This window comes from Petromyzon marinus, unplaced genomic scaffold, assembly GCF_048934315.1.
Source record: "Petromyzon marinus isolate PM22_M1 ecotype Great Lakes invasive population unplaced genomic scaffold, UKy_Petmar_22M1.pri1.0 PM_G_Scaffold_17, whole genome shotgun sequence".
NCBI lineage: Eukaryota > Metazoa > Chordata > Hyperoartia > Petromyzontiformes > Petromyzontidae > Petromyzon > Petromyzon marinus.
Genome location: NW_027422728.1, coordinates 3646393 through 3659447, shown reverse-complemented (window position 1 = coordinate 3659447; position 13055 = coordinate 3646393). Strand labels below are relative to the sequence as shown.

The 13055-nt window shown below is 47.5% G+C and overlaps 1 protein-coding gene across 4 annotated transcripts in view; it reads left to right on the top strand.

The window, feature by feature from the left end:
* LOC142911157 (uncharacterized) overlaps positions 1-13055 on the top strand; it is a 30708-nt gene that overhangs the window by 9588 nt on the left and 8065 nt on the right. For 3 of the 4 annotated variants that reach the window (XM_076060259.1, XM_076060257.1, XM_076060256.1), the window contains 7 exons: positions 1097-1282; positions 2942-3088; positions 4527-4580; positions 6530-6715; positions 8165-8311; positions 9109-9186; positions 11609-11668. In XM_076060259.1, the coding sequence (XP_075916374.1) occupies positions 1097-1282; positions 2942-3088; positions 4527-4580; positions 6530-6715; positions 8165-8311; positions 9109-9186; positions 11609-11668 (858 nt within the window). The remainder of the gene's footprint in view (positions 1-1096; positions 1283-2941; positions 3089-4526; positions 4581-6529; positions 6716-8164; positions 8312-9108; positions 9187-11608; positions 11669-13055) is intronic. The other variant, XM_076060258.1, reaches the window with a different exon arrangement.

Sequence of the window (13055 nt, the reverse complement as noted above, 5' to 3'; positions counted from 1 at the left end):
GTGAGTGTGTGAGTGAGTGTATGAGTGAGTGAGTGTATGAGTGAGTGTATGAGTGAGTGTATGAGTGAGTGAGTGTATGAGTGATTGAGTGTATGAGTGATTGAGTGTATGAGTGATTGAGTGTATGAGTGATTGAGTGTATGAGTGATTGAGTGTATGAGTGATTGAGTGTATGAGTGATTGAGTGTATGAGTGATTGAGTGTATGAGTGATTGAGTGTATGAGTGATTGAGTGTATGAGTGATTGAGTGTATGAGTGATTGAGTGTATGAGTGATTGAGTGTATGAGTGATTGAGTGTATGAGTGATTGAGTGTATGAGTGATTGAGTGTATGAGTGATTGAGTGTATGAGTGATTGAGTGTATGAGTGATTGAGTGTATGAGTGAGTGAGTGTATGAGTGAGTGAGTGTATGAGTGAGTGAGTGTGTGAGAGAGTGAGTGTATGAGTAAGTGAGTGTGTGAGTGAGTGAGTGTATGAGTGAGTGAATGTGTGAGTGAGTGTATGAGTGAGTGAGTGTATGAGTGAGTGAGTGTATGAGTGAGTGAGTGTATGAGTGAGTGAGTGTTTGAGTGAGTGTGTGAGTGTTTGAGTGAGTGTGTGAGTGAGTGAGTGTATGAGTGAGTGAGTGTATGAGTGATTGAGTGTATGAGTGATTGAGTGTATGAGTGAGTGAGTGTATGAGTGAGTGTATGAGTGAGTGAGTGTATGAGTGAGTGTATGAGTGTATGAGTGAGTGAGTGTGTGAGAGAGTGAGTATATGAGTGAGTGAGTGTGTGAGTGAGTAAGTGTATGAGTGAGTGAGTGTATGAGTGAGTGAGTGTATGAGTGGGAGAGAGACCAGGGGTTAGGGCAGTTAAATAACCCCTGGTCTCTCTCCAGCTTGAGTAAACAATGTCCTTGCTGTGGTTGTCACACCTGACGATGATTTGCTTAGCGTTGCGATCGAAATGTCGGGATTGATTTATTTAAAAAAAAAATTCGCTTAAAGAGCGCGGCTCCCGCTTTGCCCACGGGACTCGCTCCGTCTAAGCGAGCCCGAGAACTTTGCCCGCGGCGAAGGCGGCGACTCGATCCTCTCGCGTTCCCCCCGCAGGAGGGCGGCGTCGACGCGTCGCTCCGACCCCGAGCCGCGCCCCAGGCGGCGGTCACGGCCGGGACTTCCGCGGCGACGCCGGCGACGGGCGACGGGAACGCGCTCGCTCCCGGTTCGGCGGGGGACGAGGCGCCGCGCGAATCCTCTCGGGGGTTCCGCCGGCGTCCACGCGAGAGAGCCACGCAGGTACGTCGCGCGTTTCGTCGCGCACGGGAGCCGATCCCCGTCGCTCCCCGGGCTCGAGGGCGGTCGGCCTCTCTGGGGGCGTCCTCGCCTTCGGCCGCCGTTCCGTCGCGAGTCTCGCCAAGTCGGCTGGCTGCCGTCGTCCGTTCCGGCGAAAGTATATCCGGCCAAAGCCCGCTCGCGTTTTCTTCGCGATATCCATCTCTCCGTTTGGTACGATGATAAACATCTACGTTTTGATTTTAAGCTTTTGTTCGTATTTTTATTATTTTGTTGTTTCCCCTTCTACGTGACTTTACCGGGAAAAAAAACAAGAATAACAATAATAATGTCTCTTAAGCCACCGTCCCACAATTGCCTTCTGTTGTATCAACATTGTTTTGAGACAATTGAACTCTCTGGGCCTTGTGTTGACACACGACGAGTGTGTACACGTCAGCCTTGTGTACACACCTGACTGAGTGTGTACACGTCAGCCTTGTGTACACACCTGACCGAGTGTGTACACGTCAGCCTTGTGTACACACCTGGCCCAGTGTGTACACGTCAGCCTTGTGTACACACCTGACCGAGTGTGTACACGTCAGCCTTGTGTACACACCTGACCGAGTGTGTACACGTCAGCCTTGTGTACACACCTGACCGAGTGTGTACACGTCAGCCTTGTGTACACACCTGACCGAGTGTGTACACGTCAGCCTTGTGTACACACCTGACCGAGTGTGTACACGTCAGCCTTGTGTACACACCTGACCGAGTGTGTACACGTCAGCCTTGTGTACACACCTGACCGAGTGTGTACACGTCAGCCTTGTGTACACACCTGACCGAGTGTGTACACGTCAGCCTTGTGTACACACCTGACCGAGTGTGTACACGTCAGCCTTGTGTACACACCTGACCGAGTGTGTACACGTCAGCCTTGTGTACACACCTGACCGAGTGTGTACACGTCAGCCTTGTATACACACCTGACCGAGTGTGTACACGTCAGCCTTTTGTACACACCTGACCGAGTGTGTACACGTCAGCACTGGGGGGGAGACATGTGACCAGGTGAGGTGCTGGCCACGGCAACCCCCCTCCTCGTGCGCTGCGCTGGCCAAGCCGGCGTGAGGTGGCTCACTCCCCCTCTCTCTCTGAAAGCCAGGAGTGGAAATTCCACATTCTTATGACGGGGCCCACAAAATCGGATTTCAACTCAACGCTTTTCGTTAACAATCCACGTGGTCTCATCTCTGCACATCTCTGCACCACATAATTGAAATTGATTTTGTATTGAGACTCATTTTTTATTGTGGGACGTTACGGGTAACAATGTATTCTGTGTTTACACATACACGCACGTAATAGATGCTTTGGCCATCAGCCTTTTGGCATTACAGACCAATATTATTCAGCAGTTTTCATTCAAGCTAGCAAGATCTGGAGCAGTTTTTTTTACTTTCTTGGGTCTTATTCATCAGTCAGGCTTGTTAAATAAATCCCGCTGGGTTAAGCGACGATGTTCGGTATTTGCGATCAGCACGGCACCCCTGTAGCCTGCGAGACCTAAATGGGGGATCTTTGTCTGTGTGCCCGTGTGATCTGCAAGACTTCACCCCTGTAGCCTGCGATACCTAAATGGGGGATCTTTGTCTGTGTGCCCGTGTGATCTACAAGACTTCACCTTTGCCCGCACCAGTAACAGCGGTCAAGTTGGCTCCCGAGGGCATTCGCAAGCCCCTTGCCACGGGGGAGATGGCGAATGCAAAGCGAAAGTTACTCTATTGGTCGGACTCCGAGAGCTCTGAAGGCATGGATTTGACGGTGAGTTAATGCGACCGCTTTGATTGTAATTCTTCGGACGCCGCAATGGGACTTGATCCACTCTGGTAGGGGAAGGAGCGGCTCGCTTGACCCCAGGCATGATTCGCGTCATGCCAGGTTCACTTGTGGATGTTCGTGCTGAATAGAGGCATTCCTCCTAATGTACGGCGCGCAGTCAAACCACTCAAAGCCGGACCAACTGGGGGGAGAGCCTTTCCCGTTTAGCTTCTGTATCATTTGTTGGTTCCTCCGTTGGTAAATCATCGTTGAGAATGGTCACGCTCACGTTCCACCCCACCCTCACAATCCCGGTGATGTTATGGCAGGTGAGCAATGTTGCCAAATCACACGGCAAATTAAAGACTCATTGTATGAACAGAACGGTGACATATTCTTGGTTCTTTCGGTAAAGTCACCACCACGTAGAAGGGAAACAATAAAATAATAAAAAAACATAAAACAATAAAATTCTCATGAGGTTTCGACTGCAACACAAAGCAATCATCGTCAGGTGTGAAAACCACAGCAAGAAAAATAAAAAATAAATGTCTTGCTGTGGTTTTCACACCTGACGACGATTGCTTGTGTTGCAGTCGAAACGTCCCGAGAATTCTATTGTCTTATATTTTTATTATTTTATCGCTTCCCTGCTACGTGGTGGTGACTTTACCGAAAGAACCAAGAATATGAATCCCTGCAGTCACGGAAGCTTTAAATCAGAACGGTGACAAATTTTGCTGAAGGAAGAGCAAGCAACCCATTTGCACGGTCGCACACTGCACACGATTTAACCGAGAGACGGTCCGCTCAGTCGTCCTACCTATGAAATACTCGACGGATCTGCAGTTCAATTATCGTACCGATTGAGTCTCGTGAAAGTAGTCGACACTGAGATGCACGTAGAGACACAAAGACAGAGATCCCCCCGTGTAGCCTTAACAGACTGCTGGGGCAAGCGCTGTTCGCGAGCAGCACCTATGAAGGCTGGCACTGTGGCACACGAGGGGGTGGGTGGCCAGCACCACGCCCGACCGCCTTTTTGTCTCCCGAGTGGCGATGTTTACACACCGCACCAGGTACTCATTTGAGGCTGAGTCGACCTAGGGGAGGCCCAGGACCGGTTCAGAGAATCGTCACTGACGGTGTTGGCCGTGAGAGGGAATGGAACTCGTGTCGTGGGGTTCGTAGCGCGACGCGCTAACCGCTGCGCCACCGCTCCCCACTCTGAGATACTGAGCCACGTGACAGACACAGATAGGGAGGCACAGAAACACGTACAGAGATGCACGTGAAGTTTCCTTGATAATGCAAGTAGCTTATAATGCGTGTGCCATTCATATCCCCAGTCGCGCCTGCGTTATAGAGAGGTTCTTGGTGTATGTAGACAACTCAAGTATACAATGTCAATCACCGTGACGTTTTTGTTTGTTGAAAGCAGAACAATGAAATGAGAGCAGAAATAGCAAAGTCAAAGGAAGAATTGAAGCAGAAGGTGAGTGTTTGAGTGAGTGAGTGTATGAGTGAGTGTTTGAGTGAGTGAGTGTATGAGTGAGTGAGTGTATGAGTGAGTGAGTGTGTGAGTGAGTGTTTGAGTGAGTGAGTGAGTGTATGAGTGAGTGAGTGTATGAGTGATTGAGTGTATGAGTGAGTGAGTGTATGAGTGAGTGTATGAGTGAGTGAGTGTATGAGTGAATGAGTGTATGAGTGAGTGAGTGAGTGTATGAGTGAGTGTATGAGTGATTGAGTGTATGAGTGAGTGAGTGTATGAGTGAGTGAGTGAGTGTATGAGTGAGTGAGTGTATGAGTGAGTGAGTGTGTGAGAGAGTGAGTGTATGAGTAAGTGAGTGTGTGAGTGAGTAAGTGTATGAGTGAGTGAATGTGTGAGTGAGTGTATGAGTGAGTGAGTGTATGAGTGAGTTAGTGTATGAATGAGTGAGTGTATGAGTGAATGAGTGTATGAGTGAGTGAGTGAGTGTATGAGTGAGTGTATGAGTGATTGAGTGTATGAGTGAGTGAGTGTATGAGTGAGTGAGTGAGTGTATGAGTGAGTGAGTGTATGAGTGAGTGAGTGTGTGAGAGAGTGAGTGTATGAGTAAGTGAGTGTGTGAGTGAGTAAGTGTATGAGTGAGTGAATGTGTGAGTGAGTGTATGAGTGAGTGAGTGTATGAGTGAGTGAGTGTATGAGTGAGTGAGTGTATGAGTGAGTGAGTGTATGAGTGAGTGTATGAGTGAGTGAGTGAGTGTATGAGTGAGTGAGTGTATGAGTGATTGAGTGTATGAGTGATTGAGTGTATGAGTGAGTGAGTGTATGAGTGAGTGTATGAGTGAGTGAGTGAGTGTATGAGTGAGTGTATGAGTGAGTGAGTGTGTGAGAGAGTGAGTGTATGAGTAAGTGAGTGTGTGAGTGAGTGAATGTGTGAGTGAGTGTATGAGTGAGTGAGTGTATGAGTGAGTGAGTGTATGAGTGAGTGAGTGTATGAGTGAGAGAGTGTATGAGTGAGTGAGTGTATGAGTGAGTGAGTGTTTGAGTGAGTGTATGAGTGAGTGTATGAGTGAATGAGTGTATGAGTGAGTGAGTGTGTGAGTGAGTGTTTGAGTGAGTGAGTGTATGAGTGAGTGAGTGTATGAGTGAGTGAGTGTATGAGTGATTGAGTGTATGAGTGAGTGAGTGTATGAGTGAGTGTATGAGTGAGTGAGTGTATGAGTGAGTGTATGAGTGAGTGAGTGAGTGTATGAGTGAGTGAGTGTATGAGTGAGTGAGTGTGTGAGAGAGTGAGTGTATGAGTAAGTGAGTGTGTGAGTGAGTGAGTGTATGAGTGAGCGAGTGTATGAGTGAGTGAGTGTTTGAGTGAGTGTATGAGTGAGTGTATGAGTGAATGAGTGTAAGAGTGAGTGAGTGAGTGTATGAGTGAGTGAGTGTATGAGTGAGTGAGTGTATGAGTGATTGAGTGTATGAGTGAGTGAGTGTATGAGTGAGTGAGTGTATGAGTGAGTGTATGAGTGAGTGAGTGTATGAGTGAGTGAGTGTATGAGTGAGTGAGTGTGTGAGAGAGTGAGTGTATGAGTAAGTGAGTGTGTGAGTGAGTAAGTGTATGAGTGAGTGAATGAGTGAGTGAGTGTATGAGTGAGTGAGTGTATGAGTGAGTGAGTGTATGAGTGAGTGAGTGTAAGAGTGGGAGAGAGACCAGGGGTTAGGGCAGTTAAACAACCCCTGATCTCTCTCCCGCTTGAGTAAACAATGTCCTTGCTGTGGTTGTCACACCTGACGATGATTTGCTTAGCGTTGCGATGGAAACGTCGGGATTGATTTATTTAAAAAAAAAATTCCGCTTAAAGAGCGCGGCTCCCGCTTTGCCCACGGGACTCGCTCCGTCTAAGCGAGCCCGAGAACTTTGCCCGCGGCGAAGGCGGTGACTCGATCCTCTCGCGTTCTCCCCGCAGGAGGGCGGCGTTGACGCGTCGTCCCGACCCCGAGCCGCGCCCCAGGCGGCGGTCACGGCCGGGACTTCCGCGGTGACGCCGGCGACGGGCGACGGGAACTCGCTCGCTCCCGGTTCGGTGGGGGACGAGGCGCCGCGCGAATCCTCTCGGGGGTTCCGCCGGCGTCCACGCGAGAGAGCCACGCAGGTACGTCGCGCGTTTCGTCGCGCACGGGAGCCGATCCCCGTCGCTCCCGGGCTCGACGGCGGTCGGCCTCTCCGGGGGCGTCCTCGCCTTCGGCCGCCATTCCATCGCGAGTCTCGCCAAGTCGGCTGGCTGCCGTCGTCCGTTCTGGCGGAAGTATATCCGGCCAAAGCCCGCCCGCGTTCTCTTCGCGATATCCATCTCTCCGTTTGGTACGATGATAAACATCTACGTTTTGATTTGAAGCTTTTGTTTCGTATTTTTATTATTTTGTTGTTTCCCCTTCTACGTGACTTTACCGGAAAAAAAACCAAGAATAATAATAACGTCTCTTAAGCCACCGTCCCACAATTGCCTTCTGGGAGCGCACAGTTGTATCAACATTGTTTTGAGACAATTGAACTCTCTGGGCCTTGTGTTGACACACGGCGAGTGTGTACACGTCAGCCTTGTGTACACACCTGACCGAGTGTGTACACGTCAGCCTTGTGTACACACCTGACTGAGTGTGTGCACGTCAGCCTTGTGTACACACCTGACCGAGTGTGTACACGTCAGCCTTGTGTACACACCTGACCGAGTGTGTACACGTCAGCCTTGTGTACACACCTGACCGAGTGTGTACACGTCAGCCTTGTGTACACACCTGACCGAGTGTGTACACGTCAGCCTTGTGTACACACCTGACCGAGTGTGTGCATGTCAGCCTTGTGTACACACCTGACCGAGTGTGTACACGTCAGCCTTGTGTACACACACGGCGAGTGTGTACACGTCAGCCTTGTGTACACACCTGGCCCAGTGTGTACATGTCAGCCTTGTGTACACACTTGACCGAGTGTGTACACGTCAGCCTTGTGTACACACCTGACCGAGTGTGTGCACGTCAGCACTGGGGGGGAGACATGTGACCAGGTGAGGTGCTGGCCACGGCAACCCCCCTCCTCGTGCGCTGCGCTGGCCAAGCCAGCGTGAGCTGGCTCACTCCCCCTCTCTCTCTGAAAGCTAGGAGTGGAAATTCCACATTCTTATGACGGGGCCCACAGACTCGGATTTCAACTCAACGCTTTTCGTTAACAATCCACGTGGTCTCATCTCTGCACATCTCTGCACCACATAATTGAAATTGATTTTGTATTGAGACTCATGTTTTATTGTGGAACGTTACGGGTAACAATGTATTCTGTGTTTACACATACACGCACGTAATAGATGCTTTGGCCATCAGCCTTTTGGCATTACAGACCAATATTATTCAGCAGTATTCATTCAAGCTAGCAAGATCTGGAGCAGTTTTTTTACTTTCTTGGGTCTTATTCATCAGTCAGGCTTGTTAAATAAATCCCGCTGGGTTAAGCGACGATGTTCGGTATTTGCGATCAGCACGGCACCCCTGTAGCCTGCGAGACCTAAATGGGGGATCTTTGTCTGTGTGTCCGTGTGATCTGCAAGACTTCACCTTTGCCCGCACCAGTAACAGCGGCCAAGTCGGCTCCCGAGGGCATTCGCGAGCCCCTTGCCACGGGGGAGATGGCGAATGCAAAGCGAAAGTTACTCTACTGGTCGGACTCCGAGAGCTCTGAAGGCATGGATTTGACGGTGAGTTAACGCGACCGCTTTGATTGTAATTCTTCGGACGCCACAATGGGACTTGATACACTCTCGTAGGGGAAGGAGCAGCTCGCTTGACCCCAGGGATGATTCGCGTCATGCCAGGTTCACTTGTGGATGTTCGTGCTGAATAGAGGCATTCTTCCTAATGTACGGCGCGCAGTCAAACCACTCAAAGCCGGACCAACTGGGGGGAGAGCCTTTCCCGTTATTGGTGGCTGACTGGCATGCCGCAGATAATTAAATATTTGCTATAATCTAATGAAAATAATTGCTTAATAATTGCATGGCTGTGTAACTGGAATCTTAAGGCATTCATTTGACAATTGGCACTAAAAGATCAATTTTAAATGAAAAACACAAACAAAATCTCTCCTCTGCAGTTTAATGTGAGTCTCCATCACCATGAATCGGAATAAAAGGCCGCGGTCACTGGATGCGTGAAGGTGGAATAAACATCGTGGCGAGCTTGGAGCATTTGTTAAATAACCGTAGGATGGATGTGCCAGAGACGGAGCGCTCACAAAGCATGCCCGTGACCAGGGGACGGGTTTCTGAATTCCCAAAAATCTCAACGTGCAACACCTCGACGAAGATTTATATTTGCTCGTGCGTTGCGCGCACGGGAACTGATTTTTTTTGTAAAGTAAATTATTATTTAAAAAAAATTCAGGAAGCCTTTTGGCTTATGCCGTATTCCAGCAAGGCCGAATAATTTTTGTTTAATTGCAGGATCTATGCATGTGCACGATTTATCTTCATCGATATTTATGAATGTACGTTAGGTGGATGAACAACTCCTAGAGAGTGCGTCTGGCGCGATGCCATCCAAGCGAAGTGACAAGGCCAGGGCAGCAGGCAAGGTGAGGGTCTCCGACGTCTTCCTCACGTAGATGTCGAGGTTTCGCTGACGCGGCACCAATGGTGCCTGCACTCGACCAGGTTAAACCTGAACTGTTTATGGACCAGTCACATGCTAATTCCTCACGTTAACATCATGCTAATCTCCCAGTTACATGCTAATCCCTCACACTAACATCATGCTAATCTCCCAGTTACATGCTAATCCCTCACATTAACATCGTGCTAATCTCCCAGTTACATGCTAATTCCTCACATTAACATCATGCTAATGTAGTGGGGTAGATAATGTGCATAGGAATTGGCCATATACAGTACATACAGACAGACAAGGAGAACGGGTCACACGAGGTCGAACAGGTGGTCGAGTCGCGAGTGGCGTAAACAAACCCAAGTAATTAAGGGAGTCGTGGCACGAGGGCTGTGATTGGTCGAGAGGCTGTTAGCGTTAAGTGGTAGCGTCTGAATGTCTAATGAAGGGGACAGGTGCGGGCTGGCGGGAAACGGCCAGCGAGCCACGTGGCAATTAATTAAGGCTAATGCGAGAGGGGATAAAACGCGAGGTGGTTTGAACGGAGGGGAGTTGCTGTTGGAGAGTTGCTGTTGGAGAGTTGCTGTTGGAGAGTTGCTGTTGGAGAGTTGCTGCTGGGGAGTTGTTGCTGGAGAGTTGTTGCTGGGCAGTTGTTGACGAGAGGTGAAGAGATACGAAGAAGACAGCTGGAAATGTTAGGGAAGAATAGATAGAGAGCCGGACTCCAAAGACAGTAAATAGCGATAGGGAGAGTCAGCGTTAGCGGAGATAGATAGAGTCACTGTGTGTGAATAGATGGAAGTCACTGCGTGTGAAGAGATAGCGGCGATACTGTGTGTGAGGAGATAGAAGACGAACCACTGTGTGTGGAAGGGAAGATACTGTGTGTGAAGAGATAGGCGAAGAAACACTGTGTGTGGAAGGTGATGCACGGACGATGCTGAAGTAAATCGGAGTGTCCGAGTTGGCGGAGCATGAAGAGAATTACTGTGTGTACGGAACGATGGAATAAAAGTGACGGAGGAAAAAGAGACGGTTGTCGTACGAGTGAATTCACGGCACTACACTAATCTCCCAGTTACATGCTAATCCCTCACACTAACATCATGCTAATCTCCCAGTTACATGCTAATTCCTCACATTAACATCCTGCTAATCTCCTAGTTACATGGTAATCCCTCACATTAACATCATGCTAATCTCCCAGTTACATGCTAATTCCTCACATTAACATCATGCTAATCTCCCAGTTACATGCTAATTCCTCACATTAACATCCTGCTAATCTCCCAGTTACATGCTAATTCCTCACACTAACATCATGCTAATCTCCCAGTTACATGCTAATTCCTCACATTAACATCCTGCTAATCTCCTAGTTACATGCTAATCCCTCACATTAACATCATGCTAATCTCCCTGTTACATGCTAATTCCTCACATTAACATCATGCTAATCTCCTAGTTACATGATAATTCCTCACATTAACATCCTGCTAATCTCCCAGTTACATGCTAATCCCTCACATTAGCATTATGCTAATCTCCCAGTTACATGCTAATTCCTCACATAAACATCATGCTAATCTCCCAGTTACATGCTAATCCCTCACACTAACATCATGCTAATCTCCCAGTTACATGCTAATTCCTCACATTAACATCCTGCTAATCTCCCAGTTACATGCTAATCCCTCACATTAACATCATGCTAATCTCCCAGTTACATGCTAATTCCTCACATTAACATCATGCTAATCTCCCAGTTACATGCTAATCCCTCACACTAACATCATGCTAATCTCCCAGTTACATGCTAATTTCTCACACTAACATCATGCTAATCTCCCAGTTACATGCTCATTCCTCACATTAACATCCTGCTAATCTCTCACATTAACTTAGCTACTTCAATGATAAATTCCTCTGTTGATATGTAAACTCCTTTGTCAAGGGGCTCTGCTCCTCCCACCCAGCTTAAAAGACGCTGCCAAGCTTAGCGGTGTTCACTGGAGCGCTGTCGTCCAGACAGTTCTGTTCCTTCACCTGAGGATGGCTGCTTGTGTTGTGGCCGAAACGTCGCCCCCCCCCCCCCTGAATGAGCTGTTTTAATGAATGGGATTGATTACTTCAAGTGACTTGATTTTTAATGGAAACAATTTCCTCAACTGAATAACTGTAACCGGGGCCTTGAAAGGACTCAGGCAGCTTTGAAACGTGGCTGTGCCAAGTGCAGCAGCTACGTCATTGAGGCATTTGTGGAATGAAATTGGTCGTGGCTGCAGTGCACGCGGTGTGCAAGATGTGGTTGAAGGAGGTGAACCTAGAAATTGATTTGACCTCTGAAGATGCCCAAGTTTATTTGTGCTAATCACTGTTTACATTTTCCTCAGAACCTTTTTGATGCCGAGGGGTCAGGTGACTCCGATGACTATGACACGGGCACAATCCGAGTGAGGCTTTACCACTACACTTTAAATTCTTGCAAAATTGTTTGTGGCAGATGTTGAATATACCTTGTGGGGTCTGCTAACGATACCAGGTGTTGCTATGAAGTTGCCAAGGATATGCCTGTATAGTATTGGATTCATAATCTTGGTTCTTTCGGTAAAAATAAAACAATACGACAATTATTGTTTTATTTGTTTTATTTTATTATTTCCCTTCTACGTGACTTTACCGAAAGAACCAAGAAGATGTTTTTGGTTGTTCCATCATATCTGCCGTGTTCTAGACTATTTAATTTCCTAGTTAATTTCCCCCCCCCCCCCGCATCCCCAGCGTTTGGTTTTGTTGCTGCATTGGCATTGTTGCTACATTGGCATTGTTTGATACATTGGCATTGTTGCTACATTGGCATTGCTGCTACATTGGCATTGTTGCTACATTGGCATTGTTGTTGCATTGTTGCTACATTGGCATTGTTGCTACATTGGCATTGTTGCTACATTGGTTTTGTTGCTACATTGGCATTGTTGCTACATTTGCATTGTTGCTACATTGTTGCTACATTGGCATTGTTGCTACATTGGCATTGTTGCTACATTGTTGCTACATTGGTATTGTTGCTACATTGGCATTGTTGCTACATTGTTGCTACATTGTTGCTACATTGTTGCTACATTGTTGCTACTTTGTTGCTACATTGTTGCTACATTGTTGATACATTGTTGCTACATTGTTGCTACATTGTTGCTACATTGGCATTGTTGCTGCACTGGCATTGTTGCTACATTGGCAGTGTTGCTACATTGGCATTGTTGCTACATTGACATTGTTGCTACATTGGCATTGTTGCTACATTGGTTTTGTTGCTACATTGGCATTATTGCTACATTGGCATTGTTGTTACATTGGCATTGTTGCTGCATTGGCATTGTTTGATACATTGGCATTGTTGTTACATTGGCATTGTTGTTGCATTGGCATTGTTGTTACATTGGCATTGTTGCTACATTGGCATTGTTGCTGCATTGGCATTGTTGCTACATTGGCATTGCTGCTACATTGGCATTGTTGCTACATTGGCATTGTTGCTACATTGGCATTGTTGCTACATTGTTGTTACATTGGCATTGTTTGATACATTGGCATTGTTGTTACATTGGCATTGTTGCTGCATTGGCATTGTTTGATACATTGGCATTGTTGTTACATTGGCATTGTTGCTGCATTGGCATTGTTGTTACATTGACATTGTTGCTGCATTGGCATTGTTGTTACATTGGCATTGTTGCTGCATTGGCATTGTTGTTACATTGGCATTGTTGCTACATTGTTGGCTACATTGGCATTGTTGCTACATTGGCATTGTTGTTACATTGGCATTGTTGCTGCATT